The sequence below is a fragment of the Liolophura sinensis genome, chromosome 6, assembly GCF_032854445.1.
Source record: "Liolophura sinensis isolate JHLJ2023 chromosome 6, CUHK_Ljap_v2, whole genome shotgun sequence".
In the NCBI taxonomy this organism is placed as follows: Eukaryota; Metazoa; Mollusca; class Polyplacophora; order Chitonida; family Chitonidae; genus Liolophura; species Liolophura sinensis.
This window is the reverse complement of record NC_088300.1, coordinates 58,920,124-58,939,657: the sequence shown is the minus strand read 5'-3', so window position 1 is coordinate 58,939,657 and position 19,534 is coordinate 58,920,124. Positions and strand designations below refer to the sequence as shown.

General features: G+C 36.7%; 2 protein-coding genes across 4 annotated transcripts; one reads left to right on the top strand and one right to left on the bottom strand.

Moving 5' to 3' along the window:
• The first annotated feature begins 157 nt into the window (after positions 1 to 157).
• Positions 158 to 10,484, top strand: LOC135468068 (ribonuclease P protein subunit p30-like). Of its 3 annotated transcripts, none has more exons than XM_064746101.1 (11): positions 158 to 246; positions 1,493 to 1,563; positions 2,580 to 2,633; positions 3,109 to 3,186; positions 4,527 to 4,595; positions 5,106 to 5,195; positions 5,547 to 5,663; positions 6,591 to 6,620; positions 6,852 to 6,889; positions 7,130 to 7,209; positions 9,375 to 10,484. In XM_064746101.1, the coding sequence occupies exons 1-11, from the start codon at positions 159 to 161 to the stop codon at positions 9,506 to 9,508; spliced, it is 849 nt and encodes a 282-aa protein (XP_064602171.1). In that variant the 5' UTR covers position 158; the 3' UTR covers positions 9,509 to 10,484. The 3 variants fall into 3 exon arrangements, with proteins under 3 accessions (XP_064602171.1, XP_064602170.1, XP_064602168.1); XM_064746100.1 differs by lacking the exon at positions 158 to 246 and adding an exon at positions 270 to 807 and having other exon boundaries at positions 4,530 to 4,595; XM_064746098.1 differs by lacking the exon at positions 158 to 246 and adding an exon at positions 274 to 807.
• A 135-nt stretch (positions 10,485 to 10,619) lies between these two features.
• Positions 10,620 to 19,534, bottom strand: LOC135468067 (inactive rhomboid protein 1-like). Its single transcript, XM_064746097.1, has 11 exons — positions 19,408 to 19,534; positions 18,817 to 18,969; positions 17,906 to 18,397; positions 17,272 to 17,376; positions 16,818 to 16,926; positions 16,417 to 16,547; positions 14,859 to 15,030; positions 14,376 to 14,540; positions 13,794 to 13,974; positions 11,890 to 12,133; positions 10,620 to 11,644 (listed from the first exon to the last, which is right to left on the bottom strand). The coding sequence occupies exons 1-11, from the start codon at positions 19,501 to 19,503 to the stop codon at positions 11,204 to 11,206; spliced, it is 2,289 nt and encodes a 762-aa protein (XP_064602167.1). The 5' UTR covers positions 19,504 to 19,534; the 3' UTR covers positions 10,620 to 11,203.

The following is a 19,534-nucleotide window of genomic DNA, read 5'->3' as shown; positions in this document are numbered from 1 at the left end:
GCGAGATTTCACTGTGCGAATCCAGTATCTTTTATGAAAATATCTAATCTTCCTAAAACTTTAAGTGAACATTCATTGGTGTATTTGGAAGTATTATTTTAATTGTTTTATTGTTAAAATATATTTAGGGATTCCCACAATCCTTTGGGTCGAACAATATGGCAGCCTTCAGTGATTTGAACGTGTTACCCGGGAAGGACTTATCGTCTAACTCCAAGATACAAATATTGCAGGCGGCCATCAAACGTTAGCATTAATAAACAGCAAGTTGCATCATTTATAAAAAATCAACTGGGAACTCTTCCACCCCAAAAATGGAAGCACTGAGTTTTTAATGATAGGCAAATCTGGTGTTGGGCTTAGCCTAGTCGCTAGGACGCCAATATGATATATATGTACGATGACTAGCCGCACGCGTGTGGCTCAAATAATCTGACGATGTACTAATATACCAAGACCTGGTATTTACGCTAGTACATTGCTATGTCAGGTGTCAGCTTCACTGGTGGAGGCAGTATGATGACGAGCTCAGCTTGAGTGCCATTGACATAATGGGTGTTTTTGAGTCCGGATGTGTAGGTGCAAAATCAGCACAAGTTGAGGCTTACTTCAATATCGCTCTCGTTGCACCTTGCTCCAAATTTGGAGAAGTGTGGAGTAAAAATTTCGTTAACGAACAGTGGCCTTGTGTTACACTGTTGTTTCAATGCATCATTCTCGGTGAGGAGGAACACAAGAACAAGATTTCAAATGGCAAGTGTAACAGATCACTTCGGGAACAAGATTTTCACTCTCCATTTCTCCAGGGTGGGTACTGTTTCCTACAGGAACGACATTGAAGCAAAGTGACATTTGAGCTGTTTTCCACTTACACATTCGTATCAGCTGACGTGAGAACACTGCACTTTACTTACACACTTACATGAATTCGAATACAGCCAATGGTCATGAAAGCTTAGACTTTGTTATACCTGTTTATATAGTAAGGCAAATCTTGGGTTGAGGCATTAATAGGATTATCTGATAGGTCTTGAGCCGTGAATTCCAGCTGCAGGGTATATGTTCAGCTAGGTACATGTAGCTGCAATTGTTTATACTTAATCCACTCATCAAATCCTATACAACTTGACCCAAACAGTAACCTAACCTTTACATCCACTTATTTTTTTGGGGGGGGAGGGGCTTTAATGGGTGCTTTAATTTGGCCATTCATTTCAGTCAGAAGGGAAGTGGAAAAATGCTGCTCAACAGCTGAAGAAATGTAATTTACTTACACAATAAACTTTGAATGATTAATGTGACTCTGCTGTTGTCAGAAATTTCCAAAAATTGCCTAAGACAAGGGGCTTGTTGATTCCTCTGTGTAGGTTAATATAAGCAGTTGATGAGGCACAAGATACTTTAAATACTCACAGAAGTTTCATAGGCAATTACCAAATATGAGATAGTAGGACAGTCAGTTCCATCCTTGAATTTTTTGCTCCATTTTCAGTTGGTTACCAGGTAGTTGCCATCAACTACGATGGCGGTGAACTCAAGGGAAAGAAGGGGAAAGAACCTCCAGTGAGAATTAAGCATCTGTTCAACTACCATATCCTATCTGACAGAATATTACCTAAGATGTTGAGGAAACTGCATGGCCTAGTGGGTGGTGTGCTTGTGCAGCACAATGACCCAAGAGCCTCTCACCAATGTGATTACTGTGAATTCAAGTCCATCTCTTGCTGTCTTCCTCTAGGGCCATACGTGGGAAGGTCAGCAACCTTGGGATGGCTGTGGGTTCCCCCGGGCTGTGCCCAGTTTCCACCCACCATAATGCTGGTTGCGGCTGAAGAAGTGAAATATTAATGAGTATGGCATAAAACTCTAATCAATTAAAAAAAAAAAATTAGATGCTGAAATTTTCATTTTCCAGCAGGATATCATCCTACATTTATAGCAAACTTCAGGATACCTTTTGAAGACCAATAGAAGTCTCAGAATCAGATGAAATATGTTACTTAATCATGGATGAATTTATTTATTTATTTATTTGATTGGTGTTTTACGTCATACTCAAGAATATTTCACTTATACAACAGTGGCCAGCATTATGGTGGGTGGAAACTGGGCAGACCTGACAGATCAGAGGAAGCCAGCAAGAGCTGGGCTTGAACTCACAGGGACAGCATTGGTGAGAGACTCCTGGGTCAATACGCTGCGCTAGCACACTAACCAATTGAGCCACAGAGGCCCCTAAATCATGGATGAAATTTTAGTTCCTATATAGTATGTACCAAGCCATCGTTAATGTCTTTATTCCAAAACTTGTACAATAGGAGTGTGTTTCCTTCATGATAAAGTCTGTCTGCGTACCACTTATATACCCTCATTAGCTGTAAATTTCATCCCTTGGTATGGAATCCTGTTGTGTGATGTGGTATTTATGTTTAAGCATTACATATGTTAAAATGAATATTCTGCTTAATATCTTTAGTTGCTAATGAGTTGAATCTGTGAGATTAATGTGCACTATCTCCATCAGAAGAGTACTTCAGTGAATTATCAAGCAAGTGTAATTTGACATGTTTCATCCACAGATAAAATCCCCAGCTGAGGTTGTGCTAGATGAAAAGAACATGACAGAACTGAAGGTTTGATGTTGTAATTAATAACTTAAACTTCTATTCTTGTAAAAATGGATTTCTTAATTTCCCTATCGTTTTGCATTCATAATTTTATTTCCCATTAGCTTAAATAAAAAAATCCCTCTTTGGACAAATTAAAATTGCTTTATGAAGTCAACCCAGCAGCTTAAATTTGCATCAGGGCCAATTACACCTGATTTTTGTTTCCCGACACTATCGAGAAGTCATTTACCTCCTGCAAAAGGCTGTCCTTTGGTCAGACATTGTCTTAGAAAGGGACATCATTATGAAATATTGATCATGAAAAATGCCTGCACCAATTTTCCAAAATATGCAGACAGAAAACAAAGAATCAAGTGCCACTAGCGTAATATTCTGTAGCGTAGTATACTGATATTGCCTGTTGATGTTGGTTTCTTTCTGTCTTTTTACACATTTTTTCTTCACTGCTGTTGAATTTGAATGGTTGTGTTGTTTGCAGAAAACAACTGGGAAATCTTTTCGTCAGCTGTCCAGGTTCACTACAGTAATAAATGACCCAGCCCAAACCCACAAACTGGTATGTTGGTTGTGCCCTCATTTTCTAGAAAATACTTCATTTTTGCTGATATTTCTGATAATGAAAATATAATGTTGAATACAGCTAAATTAATTTATCAACTTCTGACTGGCATTTGATATTTTTTTATTCATGTATTTCCAAGTTGGGAGCCAATTTTGTAGTCTATAACAAGGAAGTGGGCCTTCTAGTGAAGTGCTTGTAGATCTGTTCTACTTAACAGTCTCTTGGAAACATAACTGACTTTCCTGATCCTTGAATGTGATATTTTTTTGCACATTCATGTATGGCTGGGTCTGTCAAGATTAACAGTTATTACCTAATGTACTAAAGCATTTCACGTCCCACATGCTGAATACTCTTCTTAAATTTACGAAAACACTCATGTCAGATGCTGTTACTCTTAATATCTTGAGTCATCCGTGTTTGAAAATTTTGATAAAAGCTTTGACAGCATTTGCTTGATTTTTGAGTGACGTACATGTATTTTGGGTGATTGGAGTGAAAAGCTTCAGGTAAACTGTAAAAAAAAAATTTTGTACAAGCTAAATCTTAAAATATATTAATTGGATGGGGTACATATCTGGGATGCCTTACAATAGTAAATGTTGAGCAGTGATGAGTTGAATGGTGAGCATGATAGTATAGCATAATGACTGGATGCTCTCACTAATACAGTCTGTGTGATTTCCTCACTGATTGTATGTGGGAAGGTTTGTGAGCGGATGGCCGTCACAGCTTTATATTATGCTTTTTCCATGACTGTAAAGAGTGAGCAAAATACAAAGCATTCAAAGTAGTGAGTTAGTGGCAAGATCAAGTCAGTTGATCTAGTAAATGGCCTCTACGTGAGTAAAGATGTACCTTTAAATTTTGGATGCGCTAAAATTTTGGCCCAAAATTACCATGCAGGGTGTTGCCAATTGGACATAATATAAGCCCCAGGTCATGGGATTCCTCGAGGCTCTGAGCAGTTTCCTCCAACTGTATTTCTATCCGTCGTCGTAGGAGTGAAATTTGCTTGAGTACGGCATAAAACACAACTCAAGTAAATAAATCATTGAACTAGCTCTTGCAAGAGTTCTCCTTTGGCCACTGAATCTGCCCAGAGTCTTGAAGATTTGTAATTGCTGTTGTAGGTGGATAGACGTAGCTTTAAGCTTTTTCGACAAGTAGACGTATATTTTTAAACAATGTATGGCCAGAGAGGAAGCGAGCATGAGCTAGTCTCGCTGCGACCGAATGGTGAGAGGCTCCTTGGTAATTTTTTACATTTATAGATACATATTTACATGTATGTATTATACATGTATACAAATGTTTTTTTTTTTTTCTTTCAGCAGACATCACCTGAAATACAAGCCTATGATTTGCTGGCTGTTGTTCCGACATCTGAAAAGACATTTCATGTGAGAGTAAATTATGTACAGTGTTGGAATTAATATCTATCAAAATACTTAAAAGATTGACACATGTAAGAATTCATATTTGACGAACCTTATTATATTGATCGTTATCACATGACTGAAAAAAATGTTAAGTACAACTTTAAATCTCAAGCATTCATTCATTCATTATCATCTTGAGCTTTACTACTCCTGTTCTATGTGTTAACTTAAGTTTCCTTTCCTGCTGGGACAAACATTTCCTCTTTATTTTCAAAAGCAATGTCGTCGTCATATGACTGAAAAATTGTTGAGTACGACGTTACACACCAAGCACTCACTCAAAAGCAAAGCTTCATTTTGGCTCAAAGAATGAAAAATTATATTAATTACATGTAAAAATGTAGAGCTTTCCACAAGGTATAAAGTTGGAAGTATGGATTGCTATTGTAATACGCTGTTGTCAAGATATCTGTTAAATTTGGGAAAATGTTTAATACATATATTTAGAATACTGTATGTGGTTTATGACAGCTGGCCTGTGGTACTCTTGAAGTAGATATCATATCGTTGGATTTAACTGAGAAGCTTCCATTCCTTTTCCGGAGACCCTCTATAAGCTTGGTAAGCACGAGCATTTGGGATTTACCATTGCATGTAGATGTAGCTGAACATAAACAAGACCTACAAATAAATAGACCTCAAGTGGATTAGTTAAGATAACTGCAAGTTTACTGGACATTAGTAAAAGAGGAATTCTTTGCTTTCTCTTTGCTTTGATGCAATAATACATCATTTCTGCTCTTGAAATAAAGGTTGATGATTAGTGTTCAGTATACTCAGGAAAAAAGCAATCGCTTAAGTTTGTTAATGGCTGTTCCATGTCAGTAAATATGAATGAAGTTGACGGGAAGTACTGGTATACATTTATATATGTGTGTGTACGTGTGACTCCTGTAATTTTCATTGAAACAGGCAATTGAAAGAGGGATCCACTTTGAAATCATCTATAGTCCATGTATTATGGACAGCACATGTAGAAGAAATACAATATCCAATGCTCTTGCATTAATGACTATATGCAAGGGAAAGGTATGTATTAAAGTCACACCATTTCAACTGGATTGCCTTGGCTGATAGGGCCATCCTTAAAAAATTCTTTATCAAGGGTAAGCTAACCCTATCAGGAAAAATAGGGTTGCCAGGGAATTTTTTTCCTAATGAAAAACATAGGGTTTTTATTTATTTATTTGATTGGTGTTTTATGCCATACTCAAGAATATTTCACTTATACGACAGGGGCCAGCATTATGGTGGGTGAAAACCGAGCAGAGCCCGGGGGGAAACCCATGACCATCCGCAGGTTACTGACAGACCTTCCCACATACAGCCGGAGAGGAAGCCAGTATGAGCTGGACTTAACTCACAGCGACCACATTGGTGAGAGACTGCTGGGTCATCACGCTGCGCTAGTGCACTAACCAACTGAGCCATGGAGGCCCCCATAGGGTTTTTAAGGGAATAACATTGAGAGAAAAATAAGAAACAAGATTGCATCAAAAGCACAACAAAAACTTAATAGTAGCAAGGTCAGTCATGTTACCCATTATGGACACTATCTGGATGTATGATCTATCATGGCCATTTTGTGTTTGAAGAAGATGTATGTTCAAGATCTGACTCCTTTGATTTTATTTTCTAGCAGAGTTTTTTGTGACATGCTGTTCTACTTATCACTTGTTACATGACAGCATTTAGGTATATGAGTGTAAAAAACCTTGTTGAGCCTGGTAAAAATTAACACATCTTGCGACATCCTGTTGTAAGACTGCAGTCGTACAGCTGATGGATACATACTGATGTTGGGCAAGTAAAGCACATCATCAGTATTACTATGCTGTATTTGCAGAAATTGCAAAATAACAAATTGTCAGTTGTAGTGCCAAAGAGATAAAGATGAAAGATTGTCAAATGTTTGTCTAGTTTATTTTATTGTTGTTTTTATTCACTCTTTAACAGAATATCATCATAAGCAGTGGATGTAAAAAGGTTTGTTCTGATCTCATTCATGTTTTACATGTACATGCTTCATAAGAGTATTATGATTTAAATATGATCACTTTTTTATTATTTAAAGCTTAATTTATTATATATTGATAATTATAATTTTTGAACATATTTCTTGTATTTTATAAAATACTCCTGATCTACCTGAGATCCTTGTGGAAAAGTTGGTTATTATTTCATTTTTTAAGCTGTAAATGCTATTTTTGTTTTCAGGGCATTGCATTACGAGGTCCATATGATGTGGCTAATCTGTATCTTTTTTCTTGCATTTTTATTGCTGATAATGACTTTACATTACCTTGAAAAATTCTCAGATTAATGTTGAGTTACGATTTCACATATTTTTTCCTGTTTCCGCTCTGCAAGATTATAAGTCACAACATCTACTTCCTATTTACAAAGGTCATTGTCATCTATTTCATATTTAAGAAGATCATTTAAAGCTGTCTTGAAGCACATAACTAGTCATTATTACCTTAATCCCTCTTCAGGGGTCTTTTGTTTGGTTTAACACAAGCTCAAGCCAAGGATGCATTATCTAAGAACTGTCGAGCTGTTCTTTTTCATGCAGGTAATTTAACTGAAATTTAAAAAAGCAAAACGTGAAACTTATTTTTGTATTTTATGAGTTTAATTTATGGGACAGGTGTACACATGGCATGCAGTTTTAATGTTTAGTGGAATTGATATCTGGTCTTCTGATATTAAGTTTTTAGCTTTCTTCTTTACTCAAGTGTTTAGCAATGACTTTAGAAATGGAGTGTCATGCAAGCATTAATTTGGTATTAAAGCTTAATCATAATCAAGCGCGAATCTACTGGAGAATGACAGGGAGGGAGGGGAGGGGGTCCAAGTATCACAGCACATCTGGTGAGGGTCCAGAGGCCGCCTAGGTCTTGGAAGCTCTACAATCTCAGATAACATATCTCAGATGCGTCCTTTTGGAAGAGATGAATTTGTTTTGTGTACTTTAATATTTTTTGCCTTTGAAGAGCTTCCCTTGGGACATATTAGGTGTTACAGAGCTCTGTGAAGAAGTTGTCGTGGACAACAGTACCACCGTCAACGTATTTTTATGTTGGAAACTGCGATCTTACTCCACCTCTGGTCAGGTTGTTTGCATTTGCTTTGTTTTCTACACAGTGTATTGACTTTTATATAATGATGGTATATATATATAGCATTTTTATGCAATCGTGCCGTGAGCGCTGTTTGTCGTACCAGGCTTGCCTTTATGTAAATGCCAGTATATTGTGTAGAAAGCATCAAATAAACGGACTGGATGCGAAATATTTCAGTTGAATGAAATATTACATATTACAAAACTGACAAAAATTTAAAAGGCAAAAGTTTATAAGCCAGGGCCCAAACTTCTAAATGGCAGCCACACGCAGATGTATGTCTTTGGTGAATTTTTTTCACTATGTTAAAGGCTTTGTATAATAGACTTATCTGATTGAAAGATAGCAAAGAATTTCATAATTCTTAATATGAATATTTGAGTATTATGAATATGAATACTTTTTGATTTCACGGCATTTATGAAAAGAAAAAAGAGAATCTGTAGGCCTGTAGTAGCCGAAGTTGTGTATTTAGCCAGATGCATTTATAGATAAATAAAAATCAATCATATAGGCACTTAGTCTGCTTGAATAAGGAATAATCAGAAATAAACACTCACACCCTGATTGTGCTGTATACCACCACATAAAACGGCAACAATAAACCATGCTTTCTTCTGATGTCAAAGCTTCTACAGGATCACAACACACAAATTGCGCAGTGTAACTAGGTGACACGGGGCTTTATAAATACAATAAAAGCAGAGAATTTTGATATCAGATTTTTCCGCAATATGTTCAAAACGCACGCTACACCGATAGATAGACTATTTCATGCAGATTAAAATACATGTACTACAGTTTAATACTATACCTCATTCAAAATTGTGCGTTACAGGAAACTTGTTCACTGTGAAAACTTGCGGAAAGTACCACGGGAACCTTTAATGTACCTTGTTACAAATGAAAAAAATTTTCTTTGACCCTCTTGGGATGGGTCAGGACCCCTCTGACCCACCCTATAGATCAGCTCCTGATAATACATTGTGCTGCACCTTTAGCAACTTGAAATAGTGGGGTTATTGAGAAGGTTCTGTCATCCCCCAGGACACTGGGGTGTTGGTAAATCTCAGTCTCAGACAGGGAATCCCTGATTTTGACTGGGACAGGGAGATGGGTGAGATTCATCCTCCTCCATTGTTCTTTAGGCCTTGGCTGCATTGAGCAGTTGACAGCTTTTTCTGGCCATTTAGGTGGTATTGCAAGAAGTTTGTGACACTTTCCTGGCAAAAGGACAGCAATTTACACATGCTTCCATAAAACTTGCTGCTGTTGTATAAGTGAAATATTCTTGACCATGGCATTAACCTTTAAACAAATAATCTAATCTAAAATATCATTCAGCCGTATCTTTTTGAGGTACCGATACATGCATTTTGTATGTGCCCTCCACTCCTCCATTAACCTGATCGTTATCTTGAAAGTAATCTAAAGCATTATTAAAACACCAAATCAAATGCATTTTGGTGTGAAGTTAAGAATTAGTCAGAAAGTTTTATGTTTTGGTAAGCTTTTCAATAGAACAAAATGTTGGGCTGTTCTGAAGGTGTGCAAAATCATTAAAAATTTTATCACAACATCATATTCATTTAATGTTTGTATTCTTGTTTTTCAGAGTCAAGGAAAGCAGAAAAGTCAACCATATCTGTAGTCAAAGCTTCAACACTTCCCTTGAAATCTAAAGTTTTCCCAGAAGTTGATGACTCTGAACCAGAGTGTAAAAAGAGCAAGATAGGGGTTACACTCTGAGAATAGCAATATTTCATTATACCTTAAGGCTTTACCTGGTGCTCAACGGAGGGAAAAAAACATCAAGTCAGAGTGGAAAACACAGCGTGAATAAACAGATTGGTCTGAGTGTCATATCTGGTGTCTTCAGTGGTATGACCATGGCTCCAGTCAGATAACTTATGGGATTTACTATGTTGTAATATAACTACCCTAATTATTCCCGTTTTAGGACAGATATTAGTACTACTGCTGAAAAGCAAAGGGTTACATTTCTCTCTCAGTTTTATGGAAAAGTAAAGACATGAATATGTTGTTCAGTAGATGGACTAACCATGTGAAAAAAAAAAGAACTTAAATATTCCTGCCACAATTACATGTATATAGACTGAAAATAGCAGAGAAGGTGACCCAGAAATTAGAAGAATTAGGGTATATTAAAATGAATGATCATCTGTTCGGTTGATCTTCACAGACCAGCTGTGCTGTTGATGCTTACAGTAAAGGGCTGCAGCATCTTCTGTTGTTTGGTCTTGTTTTTCTTTCTTTATTGTATACATGTAAAAAATTCTGTACTGATGTACCTTCCTCACCTATTATAAAGTAAGATTTCAGAGAGAGATCTGATTTTTCACATATTATTTGTTGATGACACACTATAGGATAAACTGTCTTCTGTTGGCTCTTGCTTTGAGGTTGTGTATTTACGTACATACGTGAATTTAATTTTACACTAGCATGACAAATTAAGACTACCTTGTGCTAGGTTCTTTTGATGTCAGACATGTAAATAGTGTCATGCCAAATTGTAACTTAATACAGGTATATACTGTATATTTCAGACATAGTGTTTATTGTTGAGTAGTTCCAAGACTAAGACTTTTAGGGTTGTCAACTGTACCTTCTGATTGATATTTGCAGTCACAAGAAGAATGGGTCTGGAAAAGGTTTCCATATTGATACAGAGGTTATATCTTGATCTTGTTAAGTTTTTCTGCATGTTTATCTGTAGAGAGAATTAGCCGATTAATTAATTAATGAACAGCAGCATCAATCAGTGCAGGTGTTGATGACTGAGGAGATAGTGGTTAACATGAACAAAGCAAATATTACCATAACAAATTTCCCAAAAGATAACACTACAAACTTTTTATTATCCTCAGGTGAATACATCTAAGAGAACATTAACTTTGAAATTTGTATTTGTATAAACTTCTCACTGTAGATATAATCCAATGTCCTGTCTGTCATTTTCTGCAGGATGAGGATAAAGAAGAAGTAAAGTAGTGCGAGCAGTGACGGCTTTTTCACATATACATATACTAGAAAATAATGAAATGAAGATAGGATTTCCTAGCAGTCAAAACCTAAAGCTTTGGTTACGCTTGAATCAGTCCACCATACCTCATATTCAGCTTATCCTAGGCATAGCCTGGACTTGGATATGTCTGACACAAGGCAATCAGCGATGATTCTGTATTCCCTCACAGATAAGATATGGAAACTGTCTAATGGTGGAAACTTTTGCCAAAAAATAATTTTCACCTTTCATCGCATTTTCTCCACACTACTACATGTAGATGTGACTAGTACCAGTGATCAGTGGGTTTATTTTGCATTAAATGCAACAGTACAGAAGGTTATCAAACAGCATGCATAGACCAGGGGATCACTGAAATTACATGTGTACATGTTATACTTGTATATCAATCAGTATCAGTATCCTGTTAAGCAAAACCTAGTGGTGTATGGAATACATTCAAAAACTTGACAACTTTGGCAGTGCTGTAGTGTTTGTACCCAGTAGAACACAAACATTATGATGAATGTCAGAAGGAGGAGAAGAGGAATGCTGATTCCCACAAGAATCTTTCGACATTTTTCATTCCAATGTCCAAATGTCACATAGGGTAGGATGATGACTGATGTTAGCATTCCTGTTAACATGCTGATCAGCAACTGAAAGTTACTAAGGAATGGCAGTGTTCCACATATCAATGAAACAGAGATGACAGCCAGTAGTTTTGCAAGCTCTCTCAAAGGTTTTTCAACAAGCTTCCATGATTGTAAGAACTCCACTATGGCTACTCCCACAAAGGCAAACAAACCTCCCACTGTGCCAAAGTGAGGTTCATAAGGACTGAAAACTGCTCCAGCCTAAAACAGAAAAACCGTTGACAATTAAACAGTTTGTGATTGAGATAGATGATTTGAACAAGAGTCTAGGAAATTGCTGATGAGGCACTGTTTGAGGAATTCTCATAAACTGGTCATTCACATTTAAAAATTCTGAAAGTCTCTTGAAAGAATACCACAAGGGGATCTACAGAGTTAAGTGTCGGAAACTTGTACTAATAACATGAATGAACAGACAATATGAACGATGTAGCAAAAAAGCTCACCAGGACTCCTAGTATTCCAGCCCATAGGTATATGATCATCACCCTCAGCCATCCTGCTATAGGCTCAATCCTGCGTGTCAGGAGTAGATGTCCTGTGCAGACAACAATCATCTGAAGGATGCCTTGGTTGTATATCAGGCAGAGGAGAACTCTCCACCATTGGTTAGGGGACACAGCTAGCCACGGTTGGCCGGGAGACGTCTCCAGGCCACCCAGCCCACATGTGCTGCTCAAACAGTTAACCAGATCCATGGATTTCACTTACCAGTCATTGAGATGGTTCAAAAGGTAGTTATATTCCATTCTTAAAACAAATGAGGCAACAAGAGTTCAGGTGAACACAACATATGCCCTAACAAATGAATTTGTTTGAAATGTATAAAAGAATACAAGTAGCATTGTAGTGAGTATAACCCCTGAGGGAAATCTTCATGAGTATTGATGATAGGTATGTGGTTGCCATGACAATTGCGCAAGTGGACAAATGTGTCCACCACAAATGTAAACTTCATGTGGAACACAGTTGGAGTTGTAGCCCGGACAAGAAATCATTTCTATTTATATAGTGTATATATATATAAGGAAAACAGCTACCGGGTTAACATGACAAATGCGAAAATGGACAAATATAACATTTGCGTGGAAAATAGTTGGAGTTGTAGCCTGGACATGAAACTGTACCTATTTATGTGGTATACATTGGGAAAATGGCAATCTGGTAGCCATGACAACCGTGCAAATAGACAAAAGTGATTGGCAACACATCCTCATCTCTTCATGAATGAATCCACTAAAAATGAAAACTCTCCGTAGAAAACAGTTGGATTTATAGCCCGGACACAAAATCATATCTATCTATAGAGTATGTACTGGGAAACCGGCAATCTTCTAACCGTCCACAGTGTGGAAATGAACAAGTGTGAGTCCCGACACATCGTCATCTGTGTATGTATATATCCACCAAAAATTAAGAGTCTACACAGAAAACGGAGTTATAGCCCAAACATGAAATCATATCTATTCACATAGTATATATAAGGAATATAGCTAACTGGTTACCATGACAACAGTGAATATAGACAAATGTGAGTCACGACACATCGTATTCTGTGTATCTATGTATCTACCAAAAATTAAAACTGTAGAAAACTGTTGGAGTTACATCTCTGACACGAAGTCATATCTATTTATACAGTATACATAGAGAAATTGCAATCTGGTAACCATGACAACTGCAGACAAGGACAAATGTGAGTTGCGACACATCGTCATCTGTATATGTATGTATCCACCAAAAATTAAAACTATAAAACAAACAACTGGAGTTACAGCCTGGACATAAAATCATATCTATTTATATAGTATATACAAAGAAAATGGCTATATGCTTACCAGAACAACCACAAAAAAGGACAACTATGAGTGGTGTATCTGTGTGTATCTATGTATGTATCCACCAAAAATTCAAACTCTATGTTGAAAAGATTTTATAGATATTCTTACGTGATCTTACTTGATTTAACAAGTGGGAGGAAAATAGGCAGTAAATATATCACTCGGGTGATACACCTAATCTCAATATGACCTGGTTGTAATCTATTTACATATCCATTGTGTTACTTTCCAAAAAAGCTATTTGTGAATGGTAGAGCCCTGAGAAAACAACCACGCCTTGCCTCCTGGCGTAGATTAAGTGCAGTCAGAGGCCACAGTAAACAACAGTGATGCACATGCATGTAAGATTCTTATAATTGAATGCGACATTACGGTGTGGCAAAGCCTAATTACTTTCAGCACTCTAGAACATGCGATACGGGTGAATGTAAAGTACTATCAGGTTCAAAATGCTTCCTTTATGGGCGAATAACACAATGGATATATGACAAAGCCTTATGGACCCCACCTGACTGCAGTGTTCACTTCCTGTGACGTGATAAAGGCCCTCCAGAAAAATACAATGCTCATGTGATGTCATGTAACAACTGCCTCTGATACCAACACAACAAGGTTTGATGTTGTGTCGTATGCTGTTGTTCCCACTGGATCTCTGACTACACAGTGTTCCTCCATGCCAACTCCCAGCTCCTGAAAACCAACAGTATTACAATACACCAAAGCTGATATAATATTTGATCTGTTCACTTTAATTCTTATCATGTGACATTGTTTGAACAAGTCAGGAGAGTTTGGATAGGTCTGAATAGGGCAGAATATCTCTATTAAAATGAGACAGCCAATATGAGCCCACTGGTGAAATTTCAATGACAAGCAGGAATGTTGAGGTTTTTATTGTAAGACTGAAAATGGGTAAATGGTTATTTTATCAATGCTTTACGAATATGAAGTATTTTAATGATCACTCCTTATGGTCACTCCTACTTTGACTTATTTAGTTCATTGGTGTTTTACAGTTACTCAAAAAACTTTAAGCAGATTAATTTGTCAAACCTATACAAAAATCTATGATGACAAAAGTCTGAACGCACCATTTGTTACTTTGTCACATTCCTGTTCTGTTGTGGTACCAGCTGTGTTCCTAGTGAATATCTCACAACATCCCAGCTCTTCTTCAAGGGAGTAGTTTTGCTGCACAAGTTTTACACTAAGGTTATAGTCCTCTCTCATGCATGGAGCAAACATTGCACCCAAACCTGCAATGATACTTTCTGCATGTTGTACATAGTGCATGTATTTGTACTGCTCATTTCAAAAGGTGATATTTTGAAGTACTAAAGTGTAAGAGTACTCCACCTGTTATGTCATTTGACCATTTTCTACTATATTTTCATTCCCTTTCTGTCACAAACTCTGAACATTTGCTACCGATACACCCCTTAGAAGTACACCATGTAACTTCCACAAATGTAATTTCATAGTAAGAAAAGTACTTAATGAAAAGGCAGAGACAATAATTCTGCTCATATACATGTACAGTGTAGAACACCCTGAAATTTTAAAATTACAGGTACCTATAAAAGAGGAACTTGCTGGTCCGATCCATGGGTTGGGCACAACTAATTTGTGCACTGTCTCTGATCCCAAAAATGTTTTGATGTTTTCCATGAATTCCAGTTGTGGTTCAAAGCCAATCGTTGTCACACCTGCCAGGGAACTCATCACTATAATGGTCACAATCTGTGCCTAAACATTGAACTAACATAGGTAGTATTTATATATGTATTTATGTCCATATGGTAAGCACACCAGGGACTTCGGATTTGAAGGATTTTAAAGAAATAAAGAACTTAAACATTTACCTATGGTTACTCAACAATACGTTTCTATTTACTACTGCTGAAAATAGATATTCTATGATTCATTGGACCAGTAATAAAGTCACAATAATTTTTTGGAAACAAGAGCTGTTGCTCCAATTTTAAAGGTTCTTGTATCTTCCTCATTGCAGGCTTATTGGTCTAACTTGATCCCAAATTGTCTATTTCCTGTTCTGAGTAAGTAGACACAACCTTTTTTATATACCCAGAGCATTAAAGAGTTCAGTTATCAGTTATAACCCAGAATCACATTCTTGCAAGGACTCCTACAGAAAAAACTGAGTTATCTTGATGTAGGACCAACGATGGAAGTAGGATTAGTTCTATTTTAGAATGAGATAATCCGCTCACATAAGGCTGACCTAATAACTTCCAAGAGGAGGAAATTTGTTTCATTTGTTTTACTTATGACATTTGCTTGTTTTGGGATTGTAAACTTTCCAATTTTGTGTACAAATATTTGTAGTTATTGATTCCTTTATCATCATTAAAAGGGACGCTACATGGAACCAATATGGTTATCTAAACTTCATCCCAAAATGTCATATTGAAATAGAGATGTTCTACTGTAAAAAAAAAAGTATGTTATATTGTACCATATTGCTTTTGCAATATATGTCCCATGAAAGTATGTGCCAGCTACATGTATGCCAAATTCCACAACACAACATAAATGACCATAACTTTATCGATGGCCCAAAATTCATAATTTTGTCAATAGCTTGTCTTGGTCACGTCATGAACAAAGTTTAAATTCAGAATAATGGACCTTTGTGAAAAACAGTCGACAATACCACTACAAAGTAGCCAAAACTTCATAAAAAATGAACAAATCAGCTTGAAACTCAAAACTGATCTGTTACTTGCCAAACTAAGCCACATAATAAGTTTTAATTCACTGGGAGAAATCAGTTTGAAAAAGTCTAGAAAGCTCAAAAAAGGGAAACAGCAACCATAATATCTTGTCAAAAAATGGGTCATAAAGCCCAAAACTCAAACAGGATTTGTACATGCAACCTGTAATAGTCTAACCACATATTAAATTTCAATTCCATCCTCTGAGAAGTTCTGGTACGTGATGGACTGAAAGATAAGGAGTAGACCTATGAAAGCCCCTACCCGGTACCATTGGTGAACTAATAACTTATTGGTAAGGCATTTCAGACTGCTGGCGAAATAAATCTGTATGAACAATAGAATACATGTGTTTTTTTCAACTAATGAACACCAAAATCATATACATGGTACTTACAACAACTATAAAACATGTAAAATGCGGAAAGAAAACTGGTAACTTTCCCAGCTGGTCCTCCAGTGGAAGCTGATCACCACATTTATCAGTCACATCTTTCTGCAGGTCATGCCATTTTTTAGCAGCCTCTCCTTTTGGATTATAGAAATATTCTGCAACAAACTGACTCGTTCATCTCCAACATTTAGGTTATGAGCAGTGAAGAAGGGGCGTTAATGTACGATAAGCATTCTTTAACATAAATTAACAGCTCTTATCACAGATGTAAGACGTTTTATTTTGGAAAACAAAGCTAGAAGTGAAGTTGAGGAATAGCCATTCATCAGAAGAAATATGCCCTTAGTGAGGCTCTTAGTTTTCTCCACCAGAAAAGTTCCACTGAGTAGCGTAATTTTCCTCACCTTTCCCAACTTCTGCAACTTTCTCTAGAGTTTGCAGCTGCCATTCAAGTTTCTCCACAACTTTTTTCTTCTCCATGTGAATCTGTTCTCTTTGTTTTATTCTTTCTAACTAGAGTTCAAAGGATAACATGATTCTGTCAAGATTATGATTACATAGTAAAAGAAAAAAATGTTGGATATTCTAAGCTCTTTAGAGTGATCCACTCCACTAAAATTTACATCACCCAGTAAGATTTAAAGGTCTGGGCCACATTAGATTCCATTTATGGACATTGTAGAACACCAAAAGAAGACCACATACAATGACACAAAGTCATCTTTGTGTTGACTAGGGCTCAATTTAAGGTCATTCTTATTACAAGCTCTTAAAACTGAGTGAATGACCAAACATTTTGACCGCTGATATATCATAAAATATGAAAACTTTCCTAGAACATTAGAACATGTACTTTACCTCTCTGAGCAACTTGTAATGCTGAAGAGCTTCCTTTCCATATACATATTTGCCATCTAATGCAGGTTTGATTCTCTTGGCCTCTCCAGCAACAACAACATGAACCTGTAGAAAGACAGCAAATACAAACCAAAGTACCGTACCAGTACCAATAAAATTATTAACACCACATCACAATTTAATGTCACTGTTTGTAAGACTTTAACGCCATTTATCAAACACAAAATAATGTGTAGGACCTAACTGGGTCAAGGAGATACATAATTTTGTTCACTCTGTGTTAGACTGACAATCACTCAGGAGAAGGGCTGTGACAAAATCTAGCTAGAACTATAACCTATGGGGGATATTGGTGTTGTAGATGTATATGCATGTACTAATAATACCAGTACTTATAAAAACTGAACACAGTTAACAGTCAACACTTGCAAAAATTTTTATTGACCTCAAGAGATATGGTTATTTCTCATTAATACTGAAACATAATTATTTTGTGATTATGATCGCTTTCATAGTATAATGCAATTATATCTGAGATTTTTATATTTTATAGTGAAAGCAAGGGCATATTTTCGTTGATAGCATGTAAGGAACATACGTGTACATCAGGCTGGTTGGCCATTTGGTATCATACCTCATCTGTGTCAGCTGCTGAGGTAGATTTATGCCCTTGTTTTTTTGATTCAATAGATCGTGCCACTCTGACCTCTTTCTCATGAGTGCCTTCAACTCCTTTCGGCTGATCAGAACTCAGTTCACAGGCTTCATCTAAATGTACATTTAGATTTGTACATGACACAAACTGGCTCTCCTCCACTGGATCAGTTCTGCACAAAGACATTAAATTTGCAAGTTCACTGTCTTCCATACCATATGGTTCACTGTTTTCAGTGTCCTGAAACAGTTTTGCAGGTCTTGAATTTTGTTTATCATCTTGGACATCTTTTAATAGCAAAAATAAGCCAGCATCAAGCAAAGACAAATCCTCTTGGCTATCAAACAGTGTATCAGTATTGATAGAAGTTTCTATCCTCTCCAGTTTCAACAGTGTGTCCTCTATTTCATCACCTGGAGTTGGCTTTCTTTCACTTGTGTGGACCTCTAGAGAGATTCCTGTATTTCCTGACTGAAATAAATTAATAACTCAGACAGATGAAGCACATGCAAAAGTAATACAAGGCATGTCACTCTGACTTCCCAAAAGGACAGCTCTTTGCTTTGAAATATACTGAGAGTAAAGTCAGGTTAGAACTAATCAGTCCACTGGCTTTAAACCCATTTGTACAACATTGTGTGTATGTTATTAAAGCTATTCAATCATCGAAATACCAAAGATGGATGAAGAGATCTTTATTCTTTGCTTTTGTTGAAAATATTTAGTTTTGCGCCAACAATAACATTCATGGTGCTGTTTCGTTATACTTTTGTTCAACTTGAATTTTTCACTCTTACATCATAATCATGCATCACTACAGAATCTGAGAACATGATCACCCCACCAATCACAACGGGTCCAAGAACTGGTTAATATTTTTTATCTGTTACCTTAACTCTCTTTATCCATGTTTCTTTCCACAAAGACAAGGGCTGAGAGTTGTTCTCTGATAACCCCATAAAGGATCCTAAACTCCTTACACTGTTAGTGCCAAATGTCTTCATACTTTCCTTTATTGAAAGTTGAGTGGATAGCACTTTTTCCTGAAAAAAAGAAGATATACATAATAAGAAATAAATAGCCAATACCTAAGAGAGTGGCTTATCCCATAACAAATCGAGCAATCCAGTTCGTGGGCATACTGATGGTTAGCAAAAAATGCGACAGGTAAGCCAAGAGGGACAACTCAGACAATATTAAGATTTTACGCACCTTGTCGCATTTAATAATGGTGGAAACAATGAATCATTTGTGCATTCTGAAAGCCTTTTGTGAATAAGTGATAAAGATTTAATCGTCGATGACAAATTAACACTCTGCGTTCGATAGCTTAATGTTCTCAAAATTAGAAAATATGCAGAGCGATGCACAAAAGAGCTAAGAAATTTTATGGATGGAAATGGTCGGTGGACCACATGGGTTTTTCTTCTTTTAAGATGATAAATAGACTAATTCACAGTTGCAGTTATACGCAATCTAACCAGATTCCCCGCTCTATGCACATCAGAGCATTTTTCATTGTTGAAAGTCGACATTTCATGCTGTTCATCGGAGAAAGCCATGCCTTCTGAAATCATCACGAGGAGCAGACGACAGAATAAGGGGAGA

What these genes read in the sequence shown, in the direction of transcription:
- LOC135468068 (XM_064746098.1), top strand. Translation starts at nt 552, where the DNA reads ATGGGTGTTTTTGAGTCCGGATGTGTAGGTGCAAAATCAGCACAAGTT. An exon ending in TAAGCAGTGGATGTAAAAAG is followed by an intron (nt 6,621 to 6,851) that starts GTTTGTTCTGAT and finishes TTTTGTTTTCAG; the next exon opens with GGCATTGCATTACGAGGTCC. An exon ending in CCATATGATGTGGCTAATCT is followed by an intron (nt 6,890 to 7,129) that starts GTATCTTTTTTC and finishes ATCCCTCTTCAG; the next exon opens with GGGTCTTTTGTTTGGTTTAA.
- LOC135468067 (XM_064746097.1), bottom strand. Translation starts at nt 19,503, where the DNA reads ATGATTTCAGAAGGCATGGCTTTCTCCGATGAACAGCATGAAATGTCG. An exon ending in AGCAAGTTCCTCTTTTATAG is followed by an intron (nt 14,541 to 14,858) that starts GTACCTGTAATT and finishes GTATCATTGCAG; the next exon opens with GTTTGGGTGCAATGTTTGCT. An exon ending in ATGTGACAAAGTAACAAATG is followed by an intron (nt 13,975 to 14,375) that starts GTGCGTTCAGAC and finishes GTTGGTTTTCAG; the next exon opens with GAGCTGGGAGTTGGCATGGA.